This window comes from Ictidomys tridecemlineatus, chromosome 11 (genome assembly GCF_052094955.1).
Source record: "Ictidomys tridecemlineatus isolate mIctTri1 chromosome 11, mIctTri1.hap1, whole genome shotgun sequence".
Taxonomy (NCBI): Eukaryota; Metazoa; Chordata; class Mammalia; order Rodentia; family Sciuridae; genus Ictidomys; species Ictidomys tridecemlineatus.
In genome coordinates, this window is record NC_135487.1 from 34,707,480 (window position 1) to 34,731,635 (window position 24,156).

A 24,156-nucleotide genomic window follows, 5' to 3' on the forward strand; every position below is an offset into this window, starting at 1 on the left:
TTTGCTCTCTTATATCATTTTTTAACTCACAGAACATTTTAATTATATACATCCTGAACTCCTTCTCTGTCATTTCTTCTTTTGTGCTGGCCATGCATTTTAATAATGTAATATCTGGGATTGTTGGGGGGCACTTTCTTCCTTTGTTTTTTCATATTCTTTGTATGTCTTCCCTTCTAGGACTGTGGATCTGAGGCATTATTGTTTTTACCCTATATGCTTGTATGTCCCTGAAGGTTTCTAATACCTCTCCTTTAAGGGGGAGAACAATGTGAACAGATTCCAATACAAACAATATACAACTTTAAACCAAATAACTGCTTATTTAAGGTGTTTACAGTTTTGTCACAATATACAGAAATGATGAGTTCAACTATTATCTACAATATAAACAGTAGGGGTTGCAAAAGGGTCTACAGTTTCTGATGGTGAACAAAAAACCAAGGGTGAGGTGTAGGATGAGATGTTAAGGGGGTAGGGGGTGAGGATATAGAGTAATTAAAGATCTTAGAAAGTGTGAAATAGAATCTATAATCTAAGAAACTGGTTAGTAGCAGGAGAAGAGAGAGAAAGTAATTTTGGAGAGATAATTAAGTGGCCAGACAGTACAGTAAAAAAACAAACAGACAAACATGAATATTATGAAAAGTAAAAATAGGAGATAAAAGAATATAGAGCACCACTGTAATATATTATTCAGACAGCCCAATTCTCAGTAGCCTAATTATTGAAAAGTACTTGGTTTCACAAATGTTGGGGGTGTGAGGGCGGGAGAAGAGAGAGAGAAAAAAAATCTTGAAGAAAAACACAAGGATAGCTTTTGTTGGAGATCAGTATCTTTCCAGCTTCCCTTCTCATCCAATAGGTGGGGTTGTCAGTTACTTGCTGCTATCTCCTCCTTGAGGATGGTGAAGGTTATTAGAATGGGAGGTTTGGTCTTGGGGGTGTGAGTCCTGGAGGTGGTGTATAGTACTTGCTAACCCAATGGGAGACTCTGGGGTGGGTCTGCTGGTTGGCATCTGGTCCAAGCCCTGGGGCTGGGTCCTGGGATGGGTCTGTCCTCAGTGTCTTCTTTTGCAAGATGAAATAACAATCCTTTCCCCAAATATCCTATAGGATTTCTCATTCAACTAATATTTCCTGACCTCACAGTCTAGTAGCTAAAATTAGAAAGGTACATCAGTACAAAAAAATAGTGTACAGTTGTACTGGACAAATGGAATGTTCACCAAGAAAAGAGAAATCTTCAAAGAAATAGAGGCTCAAAAGATTAATAGGTGTTTATCAAGTGAGGAATGCTGGGTAGGGAAAGGACACAGAGATCATAAAAGAGCAGCAGTTAACATGCTTATACCATCCTCATCCTCACTTTTGTCATGATTATTTCCCCCAAGATCTAATCAAATGCCCAGAATTCAATAAGTAAAACTTTAAAGATCTTTCAAGATGAATTCCTAGTATATCACTCTCCCAGGGCCATGAGTTTCCTCCTGACTGGTTCCATCACCCAGGTAAGCTCTTAACCTTCTTTGCCTTATCTAATGACAGGTTATTTATTATACAACCCAGGTGGCAAGAATTCTTTTCTTTCTCCCCTAAATCCTGGGCACTGCTGAGCAGTGGAATTCAACTACCTATATACCATCCCACCTAACTTTCCCCTGTTTTGTGGATATTTTCTGTCCTCAGAGACTCTTGGGCCATCACTCTGGTCTACTTGCCTTATCTCAGTTTTTCACCGACAACATGCGGGACTATAATGGGGAAAGGTCTGGAGTCAGAACCTAGTGTTTAATTGTGGCTGTTTTCTTCTCTCTCTGAATCCTGGGTTTGTTCTTACCATTTGGGGGGCTCATAATATGGTGATAGTTAACATTTAGTGAGCTGTTACTATGTACAGAGCACAGAATAAAGAACTTTACATGCTTTCTCTCACAAAAACCATACAAAATTATTTGTTTGTCTCTTTTACTCTCATGGTATAGATGGGAAATCCAAAGTAGAAAGAGGTCAGCTGCTCACCCAAGACCACCCAGCCAGTAAAAAGTACAGCCAAGATTCCAACCCAGGCAATCTGGCTCTAGAGAATTTACTGTTAAACATTGATGTAGGCCAGGTATGTATGTAGCTCAGTTTTAGAGCATGTGCTTAGCATTTGCAAAGCCCTGGGTTCGATGACCAACACTCCACAAAAAATATAAAGTAATAGAGGAAATGATTAGATTGAACCTCTATTCCATATGGCAGCAACAAATTTTCCAGAGAGTATTTCTTGTTTTTTATGTTTTATCCAACTTTTCTGAGTAGCAGGAAGATGTAACAGATTATCTACACCACATATTGGCACAAATGAAAGCTTCACTATCAAGGGAGTCTCCTAGAGAAGATGTATGACATACTAGGTGACTAGGTGCACATATTCATTGAAAATGATGTTTACAGAGAATTTGGAATGGAACCACCATTTGACCCAGCTAGTCCCCTCTCGGTCTATTCCCTAAAGACCTAAAAAGAGCATGCTACAGGGATACTGCTACATCGATATTCCTAGCAGCACAATTCACAATAGCAAGACTGTGGAACCAACCTAGATGCCCTTCAATAGACGAATGGATAAAAAAAAATGTGGCATTTATACACAATGGAGTATTACTCTGCATTAAAAAATGACAAAATCATAGAATTTGCAGGGAAATGGATGGCATTAGAGCAGATTATGCTAAGTGAAGCTAGCCAATCCCTAAAAAACAAATGCCAAATGTTTTCTTTGATATAAGGAGAGTAACTAAGAACAGAGTTGGAAGGAAGAGCAAGAGAAGAAGATTAACATTAAACAGGGACAAGAAGTGGGAGGGAAAGGGAGAGAGAAGGGAAATTGCATGGAAATGGAAGGAGACCCTCATGGTTATACAAAATTACATACAAGAGGAAGTGAGGGGAAAGGGGAAAAAAACAAGGGGGAGAAATGAATTACAGTAGATGGGGTAGAGAGAGAAGATGCGAAAGGAGGGGAGGGGAGGGGGGATAGTAGAGGATAGGAAAGGCAGCAGAATACAACAGACACTAGTATAGCAATATGTAAAACTGTAGATGTGTAACCGATGTGAGGCTGCAATCTGTATCCGGGGTAAAAATGGGAGTTCATAACCCACTTGAATCAAAGTGTGAAATATGATATGTCAAGAACTATGTAATGTTTTGAACAACCAACAATAAAAATTTAAAAAAAAAGAAACAAGATACAAGTCATTTGACACTTGTAGACTGTACAGTGTCATGTGGAATGAGGCCAAATGATTAACCTGTAGGGGCTGTTGCAGCTGACCCCCATTGCCCATCCATGATAGAAGTATGGCACCACTGTGTAGCTCCTCCACCCACTCAGCCCACCATTGTCCATCAGAGAATGTACAAAAGCCCCAAAGCAGGATTCTTTCATGGAAAGCTGACAACACTGAAGAAAAATCACAAACCTCATAGGTCTCTGGAGGTGATGGGCAGGATTGGAAGAATGTTCAAGAAACTAAGACGACAGGGAAAACAGCACAGAGTTCTGAGTTTGGGGTGATAAAAGATAAAAGGAGAGGGGTTTAAAAACCAGTTGCTAGAGTGTGTGTTTGAGCCTCCTGGACCAAAGAGGGGCCTCCTAGAGAGTTATGTGTGTCCTATTGTGTGTCTGATCTTACTTTACCCCCATACCATCCTTTCCTCCTCAAGGATGCAAAGCTGGCAAAGCAGGAGGTTCAACATTGGGCTCAAGTTAGAGAGATGAGCTAGAGCAAGAGTATCAGGGACTCAGGGCTGAGAAATCTGCTCCTTCAACGAGCCCCTTCTTATTGGGGTATGTGCTATGACTCACCTGCCTAGAAAGATGAAACTACCCTGGAGGTAAAAGAGAGCCGAAGTTACTTTCAAGTCAAGTGAGCATTGACCACTCCACAGTGTGGTGGTCTCCATCCAGCCTGGCTTTGAAATGGTACTCACCGTTCAGGGGTGAAGAGCGGGTCTGAGCCATGTCGGATGTACTGAGTACAGTGGAACACCCTGTAGGCCAGTCCTGCCAGAAAGTCTCGCGGGCTCAGGTAACCAGCCACCGGCCTCACCGTGAAGCCAGACCTCTCTAAAGAGACAAGAGGAAAGCCAACTAATTATTAATTTGACATGGCCTGAGGGCCCATACAGGGGTTCCTATTATTTATAAGGATGTTCTAGAAACAAAGTAATCAAGATTCTAAACTTTTGACTACTGAATGACATATCCTGTTAACAACTCTCATGTTTGGGACTTCTGGTGACTAAAATTCTCTCACAAATTATGATTCCCACAGGAATAAGACCTGCCTTAAGAGGGAAAGGTAAAAAACTGAAGTTTAAAAAAAAATGTGTGTATATATACACATACATATAAAGGGATTTCAATTCAGAAGTCAAATTAGGAGAAGAAATCCCAAAGACACAGGAAAGGATTAAAATCTCAAGTGATGGTTATCAAACATTTCCTTGTATCTTTCTAAAAGCCCCCCCTGGGGATTCCCTCTGCCCTTTGCTTGTGTTCCAAGGCATACAGCAAGGCACCCTTCACTAGCATCTAGGGATCAGTTCATACTGCAACTTCCTATGTGGATACCTCTCACTCCTTCATCCTGTATTGATGTTTTATGTGATACTATATTAATTACTAGGATTTAAAGAGGTACTCTGGAGCTCTACATGCTATATTTATGGTAAGAGAAATAAAATAAGAGCACAATAAAATCTGTAAAATTTTTAAAAAGAGAGAATTTGGAAGGATATGGGTATAACTTATAAAAAATAACAAATAATATAGAACTTTATGTAGAGTATGAGCTAATATCTTGGGGAAATTGTGCTTGCTATTGTCAAGACTTATTAACAAATAAACATCTTCCCACCTTTCTGGTGAAAGGTTAATAAAATAGGTACTTGTCACTCTGTTTTTCTATATGCTTAACAAAACACTGTTGAAATCTTAAGAACTGTTTGCTAATCTTGTTCTCAGAATGTGCTGTCCTCAACTGTGAACTGTTTGTTAATCTTGTTCCCAGAATGAGCTGTCCCCAACTGCCAAACTACAAAATGTAACTTCTCTCCCTGCCCTCTCCAAGGAAAGTATATAAGCTCTGCTTAAGCTGTTCTCAGGGCTCTATCTCTCTTTGCTCTATTCAAGTGAGCACTGAGCCCCAGCATGCTGGTCCCGAAATAAACCCTTTGCTGTTGCATGAGGCAGTCTCTTGGTGGTCTCTTCCTCCAACATTTCGCTGGTCCCTTACACTGGTACCCAGACACGTCCACCAAAGACCCCTGGAAGATTGTAACTAGGTATTATGTGTCTTTATGTTTCCCATAGCATGGAGAAGCAGCTGTGCCTATTGATGCTGATCAAAAACTACTTGCCAACTTGTATAATGAGGAGTTGCTGGTCAAGATTTTCTCCCATTTTGTAGGCTTTCTCTTCACACTCTTAATAATTTCCTTAAATGTGCAGAGGCTTCCTAGTTTAGTGGCATCCCACTTGTTGATTGTTGGTTTTATTTCTTGTGCTTCACCTTCAAAAATTCTTGCATCATCTCATACAGAAGCTTTCATAAGACACCTCATATCTAAACCATAACACCATAATATTCACCTATATAACATTCAATGGTTTGGACATATTATGTAATTCGTTTTTATTGTTGAATACATGTAATATAAGATTTTAAACTTTAACCAGAGTACAATTCAGTGGCACAAATTATATTCACAATTTTGTGTAATCATTGCTTCTTACTTTAAAACCTTTTTAATAACTCAACTAGGAAATTTATAATCATTAAGCAAAAACTCCTCACTGCCACCTCAAGGTGAGGCTTAACTCCTCTACTCCCTGGTAATCTCCACTATACTTTTCTTCTTAAAGTTCAATATAGCAGTATTTGAGCAACTTAGGGTAAATATTGAACAAATAAACCTCAAGATCAAACATACTTTTAACTCTATGAATTTCTATATGCTAGCTACCACTGTATGTCAGTACTGGAAAAAAAAAGGAGTACAATAAGACCCATGTCCCTAAAGTGCCCCCTCTCCATTCCCAAAAACCTGGAAAAGTTACAGTGAGAGCAAGTCTGGGATGGAATGTCCAGATAAATATTATTTTGAAGGGCACTGACTTGCTCTTATGTATGCTAGAAGTGAGGCACATTAGTGCTGGTTTAGTCAGCTTTTTCACTGCTATGACTAAGACCTGACAGAACAATTGTAGAGCAGGAAAAGTTTATTTGAGAGCTCAGGGTTTCAGAAGTCTCATTCCATAGACAGCTGGCTCCATCCCTCAGGGCTTAAGGGGAGGATGAACATAATGGAGGAAGAGTGTGGTGGAGGGAAGCAGCTCACATGATAATCAGAAAACAGAAAGAGACTGCACTCACCAGATACAAAACTTACACTCCAAAGGCACCCCACAATGCCCACCTCCTCCAGCCACATTCTACCTGCCTTCAGTTACCACTCAGTTAATCTTATCATGGGATTAATTCATTGATTGGGTTAAGGTTTTCATAACTGAATCATTTCTCCTCTAAACCTTTTTGCATTATTTCACACATGAGTTTTGGGGGGACACCTGACATCCAAAGTGTTGGGAGTCACCCTGGCTCCAAAGACTAACTTCCCCATCCCCCAAGAAGAGCCGTCCAGTGGTGAGCCCTGCTGGCTCACATGATCCTGCCGACCAGTGGTGAGCCCTGCTGGCTCACATGATTCTTACCCACCAATCAGACTAGCCCTGCTGGCTCACATGATCCTTACCCACCAATCAGACTAGCCCTGCTGGCTCACATGATCCTTACCCACCAATCAGACTAGCCCTGCTGGCTCACATGATCCTTACCCACCAATCAAAAAGCACCCCATGCCAACTGTCAAACCCTTCAACCATTAAACTGTCATAACTGTCAAACCACCCCCGGCTCTATAAATATGCAGAGCTGTTCCTCACTAAATGGGCATTTTCTCCGGCAGCAAGCCTTGATCGTTCTTTCACAAACCATAACAGTGCTCTCTGAAGAAAGCTGTTTTCTTGTATGCATGTCAAGTTCCCTGGGATGCTGGTTGCACAATGAAGCAAAGCAAATTAAGTTAATGATATCACTACCTCTGTAACCTACTAACTTAACCTACAAAACCTTGCTCCCTGTTGCAAAAGCACCACGGATAAGGAAGTCCTTGTTCAGCCAGTTGCCACTGGACAAAGAATCATGGGGGAATGGAAGCACAATTTTCTGATGAAGTACTGTTCATTCTACTGCTCCTAGACCTTCTGGTGAAGTACTTGTCCAGCATATTTCCCCTAGACTTTCTGGTTAAAAACACTTATCCAACCTGTTGCCACTGAATTTTCTCTGTAAGCATTTTTCAATAAACCTTATACCTCACATCCCATTTCTGGTGATCTTTCAGCAACCTCTCCCACTGCCCTAGCACAACAGGGCTATGGACAGTACACCATTTTTCACAGTTGGGGTGACTGAGGCTTAGAGAGATTGCTACTTGCCCAAGCACCACATGAGTCCAAGGGTTATGTTCTAGTCGCAGATGTGACACACTTGCAAACAATAGATCAGCAGCCTTTGATCTATAAACAAATCGAACACAAGGCAGTATAATACTCCAATTTCTCTCGTTCCCTTTCCCATTTAAGGATACTCTCTCTCTAACTTTCTTGCCACAAGGAAAGCTTAATGTAGGGCAGACAAGGCAGGAAAGCAAATTCCTTTCCATATTTTTGTTTTCCTAATGGCTAAGGTTTAGATCATGTGATCCCAACTCTGAGGAAATTTTTAATCAGATGAATTATAAAGCATTGTTTTTTTATGTAATTGATAATGATTATTTAAAATTATAATTATAATATTATAAAATTAGAATATTTCTAGAATTAAACTCTAATGCAAGTATGCAACTAAACACACCTGCATTTCTTCCTCTAACCTAATTATTTCAAGTGAATTAAAACCTATTGTTAAAAATGTGAAGATGGCAAGAAAAAACAAGTGACCCATCAGAACTATTACCAAAGTAATTAACACTTTGAATAAAATCATTAAAAAAGAAATTGAAAAAGTAATACTTCTGCAAATTTTCTGAGATTATTATAAATACAATACACATGTAAGTTTCCCAAGGTACAATCTTTTTTCTAAATTTTTTGTTCTTTTTAGTTATATATCACCATCTATCCAAGCTGGTGACCTGTGCTGGGTTCACAAAATCGGACTATTCCAAAAACTTAAGAAAATGATAAAGAAAGCTCTCAAACATATAGAAGTACCTTTTCAAAATCCGGGGATGACTCTGTGACCTTAGAGGTCCGTGGAAAGACAGCGAACCACTGGAATTCTTTATTCTTTTATAGGGGACACACAAGGGGAGGTTCCATGGAACATTCTATCCCAAAAAAAGGGCAAAGAGGTAGGATTACAAAGGAACAAGTGGGTGTAATTCAACCCCATCGGGTGACACCCACTCCTGGAGCCACACCTTCCTTATCTAAGAGGAGGTAAAGCCCAATGTATTGCAGGGTGCACTAACTGTTCAGCACCCCTTTATTCAGGACTTACAGGTGTGCACATAGCTTTTGTTGAGAGCAGCTCCTGACAGTCATACATGGTAGTGGAATGTATTTCGACATATCATACATACATGGAGTGTGACTTCCCTTTCTTGTGGTTGTACATGATGTGGAGTCACTCAGGTCATATATTCATACATGGACCCAGGAGAGCTATGTCCCATTCATCTATTGTCATTTCAATACCCATCTCCGCCTTCCCTTCATTCCAAAGTACATTCTTAATTAAATTTATTTTGACAATTTCCATCTTTGTATTTTAGCACAGTATCCTTCTCCATATTAAAATTTTAAGAACTACTGAAGCAACACAATGGGATGATGATATCTAGCGACTGTTCCAAATTTCTCCTCTGCTAGGGCACCCAATCTTCTGCCTGGGCAGAAGATGCCTTAAGATCCATTAAGAAAATTGAGGTCATCTGGCCTCAGTGATCTCATCTGTCCATCTCTCCTCCCATTATTCCTCTTATTCTTCCAATGTGTTGCTTTTCCCAACTTGGATCACTTCAAAACTACTTTTTTGTTGATTAAGGAGCAGAACAAAGTGATCAGTATCCCAACATGATACTTTCATACTAGTGCTTAGAACTCACAATGAAATTTCTGTGCCCCATCCTATTCATTTCATCCATTCTACTTGATGCCTTATTCACCTCCTGAAGGATTCCCTGGCCTTATACTTTCTCTCTTACTGACCTCTCTTAGAACCTGACAGTCTTTCTCTTGCCATTTTCCTTCAGAGCAAGCACCAAACTTCTTGTCTTGATGATAACCATCATTTTATTTATGTTTCTCACCCTGCTCTTCCTTGTGAATTAAACAACTTTATGAAATAACTTCTGTGTGCCATGCCAAACATGGGCTCTGAGAAAATCCAAGAAATGGGGAAAAACAACGTTTGAGCTGCCATACAGTTTTAAAACCTGATTAGAAAAATAAGTGGAAGCCTAGCACAGTGGTGAACACCTATAATCTCAGCTTCTCCAAAGCCTGGGGCAGGAGGATAGCAAGTTTGAGACCATCCTGGGCAGTTTAGTGAGACTTTCAATAATTTTTTTTTTAAAAATGCTGGGGATATAGCTCAGTGGTAGCACACTTGCCTAGTATGTGTGAAGCCCTAGTTTGATTCCTGATACTACAAAAAAAAGGAATACCAAAAAAAGAAAAGAATAAGATGAATATACAAAGAAATGCATTGTGAGTCTGCATTGGATTGCTGAAAATGGAAAGAATAACAAATAAATGAGAACATGAGTGAATGAAGTGCCAAATGAGAGGCATCAAAGTACACGCTTTAATTGTCCACAAGATAGATTCCCATGGGCTGGGTGGTTAGGGAAGTGTTTGAGGAAGAGGTAAGTCTTGAGGATCACTTGGAGACACGAGGAAGCCACACGAGGGCAGGTGGTAGGGATGTGGTTGGGGTTAGAGAAGACTGGCTCTTCTTGCTCTTCCTATCTCAGTGAATAGAGACAGATTTCCCTGGGCTTCTTCCCTGTCACACCCATGTCCAGTCACCCACTCCCATGAAAAACATACCCCAATATCTCTCCCACACATTCTGGCTTTTTGTCCCTCTGCACGCCCCAGTCCAGGCCACCATCATGTCTTATTGGAATACTGCAATAGCATTGGGACTGGTCTCCCTAGGTCCATTTGTACCACTGCCCTCCAATTTATTCTCATAAATGTTAAGGTCTCAGTACCTGGAGTTCGACAGCTTGGAGTCAAATACAGGTCCCATTTCATACCCTCTGATATCCTCGGGGCAAGTTCCACAATTTCTCTGTCTCTGTTTTCATATATGTAAAATGGGACAATAGTAATACCTATCTCAAATATTTATTATGAAGATTAAATAAGTTACTAGATATAATTTACTTTAGAATAGTTATTGATACATAGTAAGTACACACAAAAAAAAATTTTAGCTGATCTACTATCTAACCATGTCATTTCCCATTATAAATCCTATAGTCGATTCCCATTACTTAAGTAAGGTCCGAACTCCTTAAATGGGCCTCCTAAGTTACTGCAGTCTGACTTTTGCCCTATATGTAGTCTTAGCACCTATGCTACTTATTGAGACTTGAAAGTCCAGCTATGTTAAACAACACTCACAAGCCAGTTGACTTGGACTGTTTCATGCTCTGTTCACAAATTTTTTTCTGCCCTGTGGAACACCTTTTCCCATTTTGTTCACCTACAGGATACCTGTGGCATTTTAAGGAATAGCCCCACTAGAGTCTAAGCCACATGAGGGCAGGATCTTGTCTGTTTTACTCAGTGGTTAGGGCAATAAATGGCATGTGGTAATTGCTCAGTGAATATCTGCATAATACACAGATGAAAATATCTCCTTAGCTATGAAACGCTCCTGCATTCTCTCCTGCATCCTTTCACCTTGTTAGACAGCTTGGATTCTCCTTTGCCTGCCTTGAATATCAGTACCATTTATATGATGACTACCTTAAGAGTACATAAGCAGTCCCCATCTCCCCACTACCCTGAGTTCCCAGCATGTAGATATATGGGGTCTAAGACACAGTGAACATCCTACACGTCTACTAACTGAGCAAATGAGTGAATCTCTGGAATCCCACATTGGTAGGTAGCAATGCTGTCCTGGGAACCAGCACCACAAATGTCTAGATTTTTATCCCATGGTTCCATGTTCCAAAAAGAGTTTATCTCTAAAAACTTACTTATTATTGAGTGATAATATATTTCCATGTTTTAATGGATCAAAATTATGTGTTTCTGTGCTGAGTTATAACTTTGGTCAAAAGCTTGTTACCTTGCACTGCCATATTTGTAGATAAATGTATAATTTTCTGCAGATTTTGTACAGTATTGAGGTAGTTCCCTGATGCCACTAACCTCCTGTCTCTTGTTTGTCACATGGTAGAAGCCATAAGATGCACATTGGAAGAGGATGAAGGACTTCTTCTGGCAATCTCAGGGCATTGTTTTCATCAAGGGACGTGACTCATTATCTATATTGCTGGGACTTTTCATAATTCCCAGTCCCCTGAACTGTAGGCAAGGAAATTCAATTTAGTGGTAATTCAATTCAGTGCCAAGAGCAGTAAGGAGTCACTGCTCAGTTTTTGATGTTCAGAATAGGATTTTGAGTTGTAAATATTGAAAGCTGGTGTTTGTCAAGAATAAATAATTTTCAAAATTTATTTATCTTCCATTAGCATGTCCAGTTGGAGTAGCTTATAGATCTTCATTCTCAATAAGGGACAGAGTGAACAAGTAGAAAAAGTACATTTCCTATCACATTAAATGAAGATGGCAGGAAAAAGTACATCTCTTGCAGTAAGGTAAGGAAAGGCAGAGGTCAGGTATTTAGAGATAGGAGGGTTTCTTTTTCCCGTAGAGACTAAAATCCTACAAATGGAAGTTTGGATAGTATATTATATCAGCTTTCAGTTACTATAATGAAATTCCTGAGTCAAGTAACTTATAAAGAGAAAAGGACTATTGACTTACCATTCTGTAGTTTCCGGTCCAAGATCAGGTGGCCCCAATTCTTTGGGCCTCTGGTGAGTTGGCACATCATGGTTGAAATACATGGAAGAACATTAGCTGTGTTGGGAGTCAACCCGGCTCCAAAGACTAACTTCCCTATCCCCCAAGAAGAGCTGTCCAATGGTGAGCCCTGCTGGCTCACCTGATCCTTACCCACCAATCAGACTAGCCTTGCTGGCTCACCTGATCCTTACCCACCAATCAGACTAGCCCTGCTGGCTCACCTGATCCTTACCCACCAATCAGAAAGTACCCCATGCCAACTGACAAACAGCACCCCCCCCGCCTCTATAAATATGCAGATCTGTTCCTCAATAAACGGGCATTTTCTCCGATGGCAAGTCTTGATCATTCTTTCAGGCTGGGGTTGTGGCTCAGCGGTAGAGTGCTCACCTAGCATGTGTGAGGCCCTGGGTTAGAATCTCAGTACCACATAAAAATAAATAAATAAAATAAAGGTATTGTGCCCAATAACAACTAAAAAATAAATATTTTTTTAAAAAGAAATACATGGAAGAACAAACTGCTCACCTATGAACCAGAAAGCAAAGAAAAAGAAGAAGAGACAGGGTTCTACAATCTCCTCAAGGCATTCACCCAGTGACCTAAAGATCTTCTACTAGGCCCCACCTACTAAAGGTTCACAGCATCTCCCAATATTACAGCCTTGGAGACTAAGTCTTTAACACACAGATCTTTGTGGGACATTCAACTTCCAAACCATATCATTCCTCTCAATGTCTCTAAAGTTTCATATATATTTTGGGGTTCATATCTATCTTGGCTTCTTTATATGGATACTATCAACTGCACCCTCCTTGACCACACCTTTACACAATGCAAAATGCACTCTTTCTAACCCAAGAGTCCCTAAAATCTTCTATTACAGCAACGTCCAAAAGTCTGTCTAGGACTGGGGTTGTGTGTGGCTCAGATCATTTTTATGTGGTGATCCCCAGCACCACATACAAATGAAATAAAGATATTGTGTGACTACCTACAACTAAAAATAAATAAATATTTTTTAAAAGTCTGTCTAAAATCTCCTCTGAGACCTAAGGCAAAGTCAGCTATGAGTTCCTATATAAATAAAAAAGGAGTTTATATAATTCCAAATGCAATGCCCGTCCCACACAGGCACAAAGTAAATATTAACAAAGAATAGGAAAACAGGGCTGGGATTTTGGCTCAGCAAGAGAGTGCTTGCCTAGCACGGGCAGGACCCCGGTTCGATTCTCAGCACCACATAATAAATAAAGGCATTGTGTTGTGTCCATCTACAAAAAAGATTCTCTCTCTCTCTCTTTAAAAAAAAAAAAAAAGAATAGGAAAACAGTAAGGACAGATCAGACTCAAACAAGATTGAAATCTAGCAGGGCAAATATGAAATCCTAAAGCTCCCTGTCTAACATCCAAGGCACACTGTGACAGAAGGTGGGCTCCCAAAGGCTTGAACAGCCCCACCCCTGTAGCCTTGCTAGTTCCAACCCACATGGCCACGTTCTCAGGCGGGCTTTGCACACTGCCTGTAGCTTCCCTTTACAAGTGCCGCACGCCCTGGCACCTCCTCCTTCTTTGGTTCTCCATTACAGCTTTGGTTTTGTTTCTATGGCTCTATTACACATGGCCTTGTTGGGGACTGCTTGCAGGGACTCTGACCCCACAGCATACTGCCTTTTGGGAACATTAAACATCCGAACTATAGAAGATAGATAGAAGGAAAAGTTAAAAGCACAGATTTTTTACTTGCTTCCTTTGGGGGAAGGAACCAGAGTGACAATGGAGTGAAGGAGAGAGAAGACCTGAGCTAACACCTTCAAGCTTCTCATAGGCTACTTGTGTACACTGCAAAAAGTCACAGAGTAATCACTCCAAAAGAAAAGAGTGATTCTGGGTGGGAGAAATTGACCCTGGAGCAGAGGGGTTACTTCATCAACTGTGAAGGCCTCAGAGGGATTCACACCACCAGCAAGAGTCTGGGTGAGACCAGCTCTGACCCTGAGGACTAACTAGAAGTTCACCAGTCACACCCTGTATTGGCCAGTCAGCACAAGGAAGACAAAGACCAGACAAGGCTAAATATCATGAAGAAGAGAATATTCAGGACCCTGAGGTAGAACATTGATCACCATGTGGTCACATATACCCATCATGGTTTGGGCAAGAAGCAGGATACTAAGGTGTCTTGAGTTACCCAGAAGAAACTAAACCAGAAGATTCTCAGACACTGTCAAATATCAATGTCCAGAGCTGGGATTGTGGCTCAGTGGCAGAGCACTTGCTTTGCACATGTGAGACACTGGGTTCAATCCTCGCATAAGTAAATGAACAAATGAATAGATGATGGGCAACACCTACAAAGAAGGCTGAGAGGAAGGACAGAAACTGGGGCCTGTAAAATCCTTGTTCACCACCTAATAGGAAATAAATTCTAAAAACTCACACTTTGTAATTACAGTCATCTCTCAGTATTCATTGGGGATTGGTTCCAGGACCAACTCCCCAGGAAGGATACCAAAATTTACAGGTGCTCAAGTCTCTGGCATAGTATTTGCATATAACCTAACCACATCCTCCTGTATACTTTAAATGATCTCTGGGGCACTTGTAATACCTAATACAATATAAATGCTGTGTATATAATTGTTGTACTGCTTAGGAATAATGACAAGAGAAAAAGTCTGTACATGTTCAGTACTGATACAATTTTTTAAAAAATATTTTCAATCCACAGAGGATTTACTGTACATATATTATATCATATATTTGACATGTATCAGCAGACTCTTGCTTGTAGAAACTGGTTTCAGCATTGGTTGCAGCTGCAGTTGGACCCTGAATAATTCTGCACCCATCAGCTCATAGCTTAGGATCCAGGTATAAAGGACAGAAAAACAGAAGCACTGTGACGGCAAAGATGGTATTTTACTCACTGCTTTATCTCCAGCTTTGAGAACACTGATTCATGTGTTATAAGTGATCGATATTTGTTGAATGAATAGGTTTTCAACAAACTATGTTTAAAACCCTTGATCCACAAGATTTGGGCTTTAATTAGAATAAGATAAATTCCATGCATGTATAATTTTATCAAAATGGACTCTAATGTCTTCTGTAACTAAAACTTAAAATATAAAAATTTCACATAAAAATTCTCCAGAGTACTGAGAAGGAGTGAGAATATCTGGTAGTTGGTTAAAACATTCTAAAAGTCATTGAATGTTTCTTTAATTATTGTGCAACAAGCCACATTCTATGAAGGGCTGACTGTATTTAACAGTTGACTATTTTCTGTGCTCTTGAGGTTATTTCTTGCATCCAGGGCTGGCGACTTCATGGGCTGGGACCTAAACAGTACCCAGGACCCTAAACTTTGAAGGGCATTTGCTTGGTTTAAAGTTTTTCTGTTATCTTAAAATTAATAAAACTTTGATCCTACGTTTATTTTGAACTGAGAGCCATAAATTATGTAGTAAGCCCTGATTATATCTGAATGGTGGAAATACTATATGATGATGTATTGTTTTGTGTCTCTTTCCAATTCAGGATTCAGTGCCCTCATATCCACAGTATGAAACATTGTAGACGCTGGTACTAGTCACAAATTGGCGTGAGAAGCAATTGTAAAACATTCACCAGCACACTCTCTATAAGCCCACATTACATACATAAAATCATCATACACCTCCCTTCCCCCACTCCAGCGCCTGTAGCTTTAGATAGGATTCCAGAGTGGGAAGGAAGGTCTTTTTGCATAGCAGCTTATTATTTATTGATGACAAATAGAAAAAAACAATTAGCTCAGCCTAGGCGTTATTTCAAAATCTAAATTGGGATCTTCCATGAGTGAAATACCACACCCCAGAACAGTGAAAGAAATTCGCCTAAAGCAAGATGCGCATCAGTGGATAAAGGGTTAGGAATCAAGAACGCGCGCCTGCCTCCTCTCCCCCCGGCCTGAGCCGCCCCTCCCATCGCCCTTTCTCCTTCCCCGGGAAATGCAGGGCTGAGAGGCGACAGCCTGAGTGATGCTCGCCAGCTCTGGGCTGGTGAAAGCGCACGACCTCCCGGTCCCTGGAGCCTGCTAGTGTGTCTGGCGTGCGCAGAGCGATGGAGGCCTCCTGGCTGGAAACGCGATGGGCGCGGCCTTTATACCTGGCGTTCGTGTTCTGCCTGGCCCTGGGACTCCTGCAGGCCATCAAACTCTACCTACGAAGGCAGCGACTGCTGCGGGACCTCCGCGCCTTCCCGGCGCCTCCCACCCACTGGTTCTACGGGCACCAGAAGGTAGATGGAAGGGAAGGGGTCATAGGCGGGTGCCAGAGACAGCCTGCGGATGGCGAGGCGTCTGCTGCTTTTCCTACCTCCAGACCCTCGGTCCTGCACGGACCCCCCAGCTCAGCCTTGACACTCAGCACCTTTTCATTACTCTAGAGACTTCCAGCAGCCCCACAGGGAAAGGTCACTAGAGAAGAAACAGTGGGGGGTCGGGAGGGAGATTCTATGTATATATGTACTGTATTATAAAATGCCTTCCACATATATTGTTTAAAATAGTATGTTATTTTGTTTATAATAACTTATTATTATATACTTATTAATATAATTATTAATTATTAATATAATTATTATTATATACTTATTAATTGCATAAAATGTGCAACACTAAACACAATTGTTGGCACCCTTTAGTCCATTCTAACCAAAGAAAATTAACTTTCTTTTCCCAAGATTCTTGTGAAGCAGGGAGCTATCCCAGCCAACCTCTCAAGAAATATGATTGATTGAAATTTATCAAATAAAGAGGGAGACTGTTGCTTTTTGGTCTCTCCTGTTCTCTAAATATGCTCCCAGTCCTGATTTTTTTTTTAATTCAACCAATTTTGAGTGGCATTTGTGTGATAGATACTAGAATTACAAAAAACAAAATGGGTCCCTACCTTCAAGGGGCCCAAGTCAGGTACAGACTTAGGCCACCAAAAGAAATGAAAATACAAAGTAGAAAAAAAATGGATGTGTAACCGATGTGAACCTGCATTATGTATATAGGGTAAAAATGGGAGTTCATAATCCGCTTGAATCAAATGTATGAAATATGATATGTCAAGAACTTTGTAATGTTTTGAACAACTAATTAAAAAAAGAAAGAAAGAAAATACTTAGAGAGTGCTTCAGTGGAAGCTCATAGTCTTGGAGAATTCCTAGGAGAGGAAAGAATGTCTGTGAAGGGCTGTGCAGAATCTTAAAAGGATGGGTGGGGCATGTAGTGTTTTCATCTTCTAATGTCTTCTTTAGATTCTTTCTTTGGTGTTCTATATTATTTTGGTTATGTGAATCCTATTTACTGCTGATCTAAATGGTCCAGGCTGATTTTGACCCTTTTCTACTACAGCTCCCTCCCCTATAGTATAGCTAACTTCCTCAGTTTCCCATGTGCTTAGATTTTCAATATCTGTTATGCTTTTTGTGGAAATAGCTTTAATAGGGCTATCACACACATCTCAGTATTTTCAAATATTAAAATATACCAAATAATCTTTCAAGCCAAATGCTTTTCTGGAGGTATTTCTCCCACAGCCCTCTCCTCTCACTCCAATCCAGTTAGGCCTGGAACAACATAGCTGTTGTTCCAGGACCTCTTGTTGATGCTGTCCTGTGTCACATCTCATGTCTCCTGGACAGTATGGCTTCTTTTGTTTCCTATTTATTTCATCATTTTTATGGTTTGATTCTTGGGAATGAGTGAAGGATTTTTTGAGCTGTTAAATGGCCATAAACATTCTAATTTCAAACATGAATGGAATTAAGTTTGGCTAGGTATAGAATTCTTTAGAAATTATTTACTCTCAAGGCTGGCATTGTGGCTCAGTGGCAGAGCGCATGCCTAGCATGTGTGAGGCACTGGGTTCTATCCACAGACCACTTGAAAGTAAAATAAAGGCATTGTGTCTATCTACAACTTTAAAAAAAAAGAAAGAAAGAAATTGGTTATTCCCAAGCCAGGGGGGGTGGCTCACACCTGTAATCCCAGCAGCTGCAGAGGATGAGGCAGGAGGATCATGAGTTCAAAGCCAACCTTAGCAACTTAGCAAGGCCCTAAGCAACCAACAAGACCCTGTCTCTAAATAAAATATAGAAAAGGGCTGGGGATGTGGCTTGGCCCCCCTGGGTTCAATCCCTGGTACCAGAAGAAAAAAAGAAAAAAATTGTTTATTCTCAGAATTTTGAAAGTATTATTTCATTGTCTCTACCTTTCGAGATGACTATTGAAAATGCTAATAATTTTCTGATTAGTTTGTTTCAGGTTTTAATTGTATATGTTTAAGGTTAATAAAATGATGTTTTAATATATTTATCTTGATATGCATAAGAATAGTAAGGAGATTAATATAGTCAAACAAATTAGCATATCCATCATCTCATATAGTCACCCTCTCTCCTTTTCTTCCTCTTCTATCCCCTCCCAACTCCTTTTTCTTTTCCTTTAATTTTTTATTACTGCATTATAATCATGCATAATAGTGGGATTCATAGTGATATGTTTATACATGCCCGAAATTTGATCAATTTCATTCCACAGTACCTCCCTCTGCCTGATCCCTTTCTTCTACCCTAAGGGTCTTCCTCCTATTTTTATAAGATTTCCTCTCCACTCCAACCTCACCCCTCCCCCTTTTTTTCCTCTCTCTCTAGCTTCCACATGTGAGGGAAAAAAACAAACATATGGCCCTTGACTTCCTGAGTCTGGCTTATTTTACTTAACATAATGTTCTCTAGTTCCTTCTTATAAATGATATGATTTTATCTTACCTCATGGCTGAGTAACTCCATTGTGTATCTATATCATGTTCTTTATTCACTTGTCCATTGATGGACACTAAGGCTGCTTCCCTAACTTGGCTGTTGTGAATTGCAATGCTATAAATGTAAGTATGCAATTGTTAGTAGGACTGCAAATTAATACAACCACGCTGAAAAGCAGTATGGAGATTCCTCAAAAAACTAGGAATGGAACTACCATATAACCCAGCTATCCCAATTCTTAGTATTTAATCCAAAAGAACTAAAATCAGCATACTATAGTGATACAGCCACATCAATGTTTATAGCAACACAGTTCACAATAGCCAAATTATGGAACCTGTCCAAGATGCTGTCATAGACGAATGGATTAAGAAAATGTGATACACACACATACACACACGTTTTACTCAGCCATAAAAAAAGAATGAAATCATGGCATTTGCCAGTAAATGTATAGAATTAGAGAACATCATGCTAAGTGAAATAAGCCAGATTCAGAAAATCAAAGGTCAAAAGTTTTCTTTCACATAGGGAAGCTAGAACACCATAAGGGGGAAAAGGAAGGATCAGCTATCATAAGGATATGGGGAAGATCAGTGGAGAAGAAGAAGGAAATTGAGATGGAGGGAAGAAGGACTGGAAAGGAGAGGAAAATCAGAATAAACTTAACAAAGTCATGCTCTGTGCATGTATAAATATACCAAGTGAATTTCAAGTATAGTATAGTGTGTGTATATATATATATATACATATATATATATATATATAAGATAGAAAGATAGAAAGCAAACAATCAAAAATAAATAAACAAGGAAAATAGAGAAAGGGAGGATGGGAGGGAAAGTGGGGGAAACAAGGATTGAACTGGAGTAAATCAAATACCATGCTTGTATGATTTTGTCAAAATGAACACAACTACCATGTATAACTATAATGCTCAAAAAAATTGGAATACATTTGTACATATATATGGTATATATATGCACTTATTTCTATGTGTAGCTATAGTATGCTACTTTAATTATTTTGGATAAATATCAAGCAGTGGAACAGCTGGGTCATATGGTGGGTCTATTTCTAGTCTTTTGAGGAGCCTCCATAATAATTTCCTTAGTGTACATATTAATTTACACTCCCACCAACAAAATATAAGTGTTCTTTTTTACCACTTCCTCACCAGCAATTATTATTATTGGTATTCTTGATGATTGCAGTTCTAATGGAAGTGAGATGAAATTACAATAAAGTTTCGAAGATGTCAAGCATTTTTTCAGATATTTCTTGTCCATTGTTATTTCTGATTTTTGAGGAATAAGTTTCATTCATTTGTCTGTTAACTGGATTACTTGGTTTTTTCAGGAGGTGTTAGATTTTTTTTGAATTCTTTATATATTCTAGATATTTATCCCCTGTCAGAAGAATAACTGACAAAGATTTTCTCCCATTCTATAGTTTCTCTCTTCACACACTTATTTCTTTTGCTGTACAGAAGCTTTTCAGTTTGATGCCATAACATTTGTTAGTCCTTGGTATTATTTCCTGAGTTTTGCAGTCCTGTTAAGGAAGTTATTGAGACAGGACAAGTCCAGCCAGTTTTCTAATTTCCTTTACTTTATTTTTTCTTTTTCTTCTTTTCTTCCCTGCAGTTTCTTCAGGAAGATAAAATGGAGAAGCTTGAGGAGACTGTTGAAAAGTATCCTTGTGCCTTCCCTTGTTGGGTTGGGCCCTTTCAGGCATTTTTCTTTATCTATGACCCAGACTATGCAAAGACATTTCTGAGCAGAACAGGTAAGACAAGGGGCAAATCTCAAGGACCTAATCCTCCTAGGAGTGAGATGGACATGACCCACAGCAGGAACTGAAGCAGAGATTAGTACTGGGTCTTTAAAAAAATAAATAAATAAAAATTAAAAAACAAGGGATTTTATTCATGAGGGAAAACCATGGTTAGGACACAAACCAGGAGGTGGTCACAGCCTCATAATACTGAGTGTCTACTTGCAGGGTAGGGGGAAGCACGAAGGGAATACACCCAGAAACCCCATTCCACTCCTAGAGACCCAGACACACTCCCAAGTGACTCAGATGACAGGTGGGGACAACAATTAGATGGAATAGTGGCCAGAATGAGGACCTGTGAGACCTGTGGAATGTGGCAGGTGCAGAACCCCTATCCATTCAGAAATCTCTTGGACCCCATTTGTGTTTGTCTTCAAGGACGTCTTGAAGGTCATGTGCAAGTCTCTTCAAGGCAGCTTCTAGTTGCTTGCCATATACCCCGAGGCCCCAGCCATGGGGCTCCCCAGGAAAGGCTGCTGCTGGGACACTCTCCTGGGTACTCTCTGGAAGGTTCCCACAGGCCTGGCTCTGAATGGAGAAACTTCTGGGGCTTCTTGGGCTGGGGAAATGGGCGTCTTTGGCAGATGGGCATGTACAAGACAGACCGGGGGGGGGGGGGGGCTTGCCCAGGTTGAGTGTGCCCAGCATGAACACGAGGGCTGCGAGGGCCCGTAGGGGTGGAATTCAAAGCGGTGACAGCCTGGTTCCCAGTACCGGTATGAACACTGCTGCACCCTAAACCAATTCTTCACGTGTTGCTCCTCTACACCAAGGTGGGAGGCCAGGGGCACCAGGGCACCCAGGGATGGAAAGGGGTCCTTCAGGAAGTGTGCTTCTAGCTCCTCTTTCTGCTGCTTGCTGGGGATTAAAATAGGCCAATCCAGGGCCTATGGGCCCAGTATACTGCGAAGGCTTTGGATATTAGCCATGGCAGTGGAGGCTCCATTCAGAGGAAAGGGAGTACTGGGTCTTTATGATACCCTGGAGCAAGTGTGGAGAGGGGACAGGACTCTGACCAAGTGAACTCCTTATGTCCTTCTCAGTCCCTAGTCTAGTTCCCAACTCCAGAGTCCTTTAAAGCTGAGCTGTCATTACCAGACTGGCCTTTGCCCCTCTCATTTTTGTGACTTCCCTTTCATCAATACTCCCCACTCTCATCTGTCCTGAACATAAGCCTCCAGGGGAAGTCAGAAGTATCCCTGCCTCTGTAGGCTCAATACATAATTCTGGATCTATATCTTTCTGTTACCAGCCCAACCTCCTGATTTTGATCCAGTTTTTTTTTTAACCTTTATGTATGTACTCAGCTATGTTCTTTTGGGGGCCATGAATCAGCTGCCTCCTCTACCCACCCCTTTTCAAGGCCTCCACTGTGAATTATGCATAGCACAGAACTAACATGGCCAGTGTTTGCTCTGTCAACTTTGCAAAACAAGTGTCTCATATTCTAACCTGTTCTTCATATTCCTCATCCTTAGTAAAACCTCATAAAAGAAAAGAGCCTTTCCCTGAAAGTCTCCAGGCTTCCCATCCCCCTCCTCTGATGTGTCTCAAGTTCAACTCTTAAGAAACTCCATGTCAGTGTCACAAGAGCAACAGGGGGCGTTCGTGTCTCACTCTATGGTGACTGCTGGTGTGTCTCATATTTAATATACCTTTCACAAAGGATATATGTTGTGCTACTCCTGTTCTGGAAATGTGGCAATCCTCTGGCAACCACTGTTTCTGTTGGTAGAAGTGAAAATGAGGGAGGAATCTGGGTTTGGGTATCTATGTGTCTCCCAGGACTTGCTATTCTCTGACACTGAACCAAGACCTGTGTTTCCCCCTCCTCCCAGGGCTCCCATTTGCTCCTTGTGAACACAAACAAATGGAAAAAAAAAAAAAAACTTCACTAACTGGTAGTGAGTGCTCCCTCTAATGCTGTTTTTTGTTTGTTTCCTCTGCTTGACTCTGCAGACCCCAAGTCCCAGTACCCATACAGGTTCATGACTCCGTGTCTTGGTATGTATGTGCCAACTTGTAACCCGCTTTCCCACTAAGTCCCCTTTGCATGGTAGAGCATTTCAGAGACTCAAATCTGACCTCAAAAGTATCAAAAGTGAGGTTGATATATACTGGGAGTTATCTAGGGGAAGGTCACAGGGGAGCTTGAAGGTCAACTCAGAACTTTCTGGAAAGCCTTCTTATCCATTTCTCTCCTCAAAGTCCCATTTTCAAGGCATCATAGGGATGAACCTGTCTCCTCAATTTCTTTTTTGTTTTAATAGAGACATCACATTTTTATTGTTTGTTTTAGCCAACATTCATTGACTATGTGCATTCCAAGAACTGTTTTAAGCACTTTATATTAATAAAGCTTTTTTTAATCCATGACATTGCTAATATGAATGAAGCAACTGAAAATGATATAATATATTCCAAACAAGACATAAATTTAAATTAAATCAGAATGTCTATATTTTGTTTTTGTGTATCTAACCTACATTACCTTCTCTTTCATTAAAATTGTAGCTTCACCATTCCTACTCTGAGAGACTCCTTTGGTCTCTCTTGTTTTCTTGGATTTTTTTTCTTTTTTTTTTTTGTAATTCTCTTATTTTCATATGCAAATCAATAAATTTTATTCTGAAGTACAGTTTGGCAATATTCTATGAGCAGATAAATTAAGCTCTTTAGTCATATAATCGATGCGTGTGCTAGACCAGGAAAGAATTAAATGAAAGAATCTAGGCTTTGGATCCAGATCCCCTTAGATTTGAATCCTGCCCCCCATACCAGTAGACTAATTGAATGTGATTTTAAGGAAGTGATTTAATCTCTCTATGCCTTAGTTTCCTCATCTTTGAAAATGAGGATAAGAATCACTGTTATAGTAGTTATGAGACAAATTAATGTGTATTTCTAGAAATTTATGTAATGCCCAACATTGTACCAGAGCCAGACCATGCATCATGAGCCTGGCATATTTTAAGCACTCAATGAATAGTGTCATTCAGACTTTCAGGTCCTTTTAAAAATAAATCCTTAATGAACACTCTGGCAATAGATTATGGTAAGATATTAGCCTTGATAAGTGTTTACATGTGTGTCATTCATAGACCAGGGCTAAAGAGGGTGGTATCTGGAAATACAGTTTCTAGTGAATTTGTATTTCACTCATTTATGAATTGGTTTACAGTGGAGAAGAGATGGATATTTGTTGTGTTTCTACTGTGAGCTAGGGCAGGACTAGGTTTTGTATCTTATTATACATCTCCATAGAATCTGCATGACACAGTAAGATTGGTATTTATTATCAAAATTTATTATTGAAAAAAAATAAGCCTCAGAAAGTTTAA

The 24,156-nt window shown here is 40.1% G+C and overlaps 1 protein-coding gene across 3 annotated transcripts in view; it reads left to right on the top strand.

Moving 5' to 3' along the window:
• Cyp4x1 (cytochrome P450 family 4 subfamily X member 1) overlaps window positions 1-24,156 on the top strand; it is a 58,039-nt gene that overhangs the window by 14,304 nt on the left and 19,579 nt on the right. For 2 of the 3 annotated variants that reach the window (XM_078026217.1, XM_078026218.1), the window contains exons 2-3: window positions 20,623-20,764; window positions 22,775-22,819. In XM_078026217.1, coding sequence (XP_077882343.1) covers window positions 20,623-20,764; window positions 22,775-22,819 — 187 coding nt within the window. Of the gene's footprint in view, window positions 1-15,958; window positions 16,460-20,622; window positions 20,765-22,774; window positions 22,820-24,156 lie in introns of those variants that run through there. The other variant, XM_005318002.4, reaches the window with a different exon arrangement.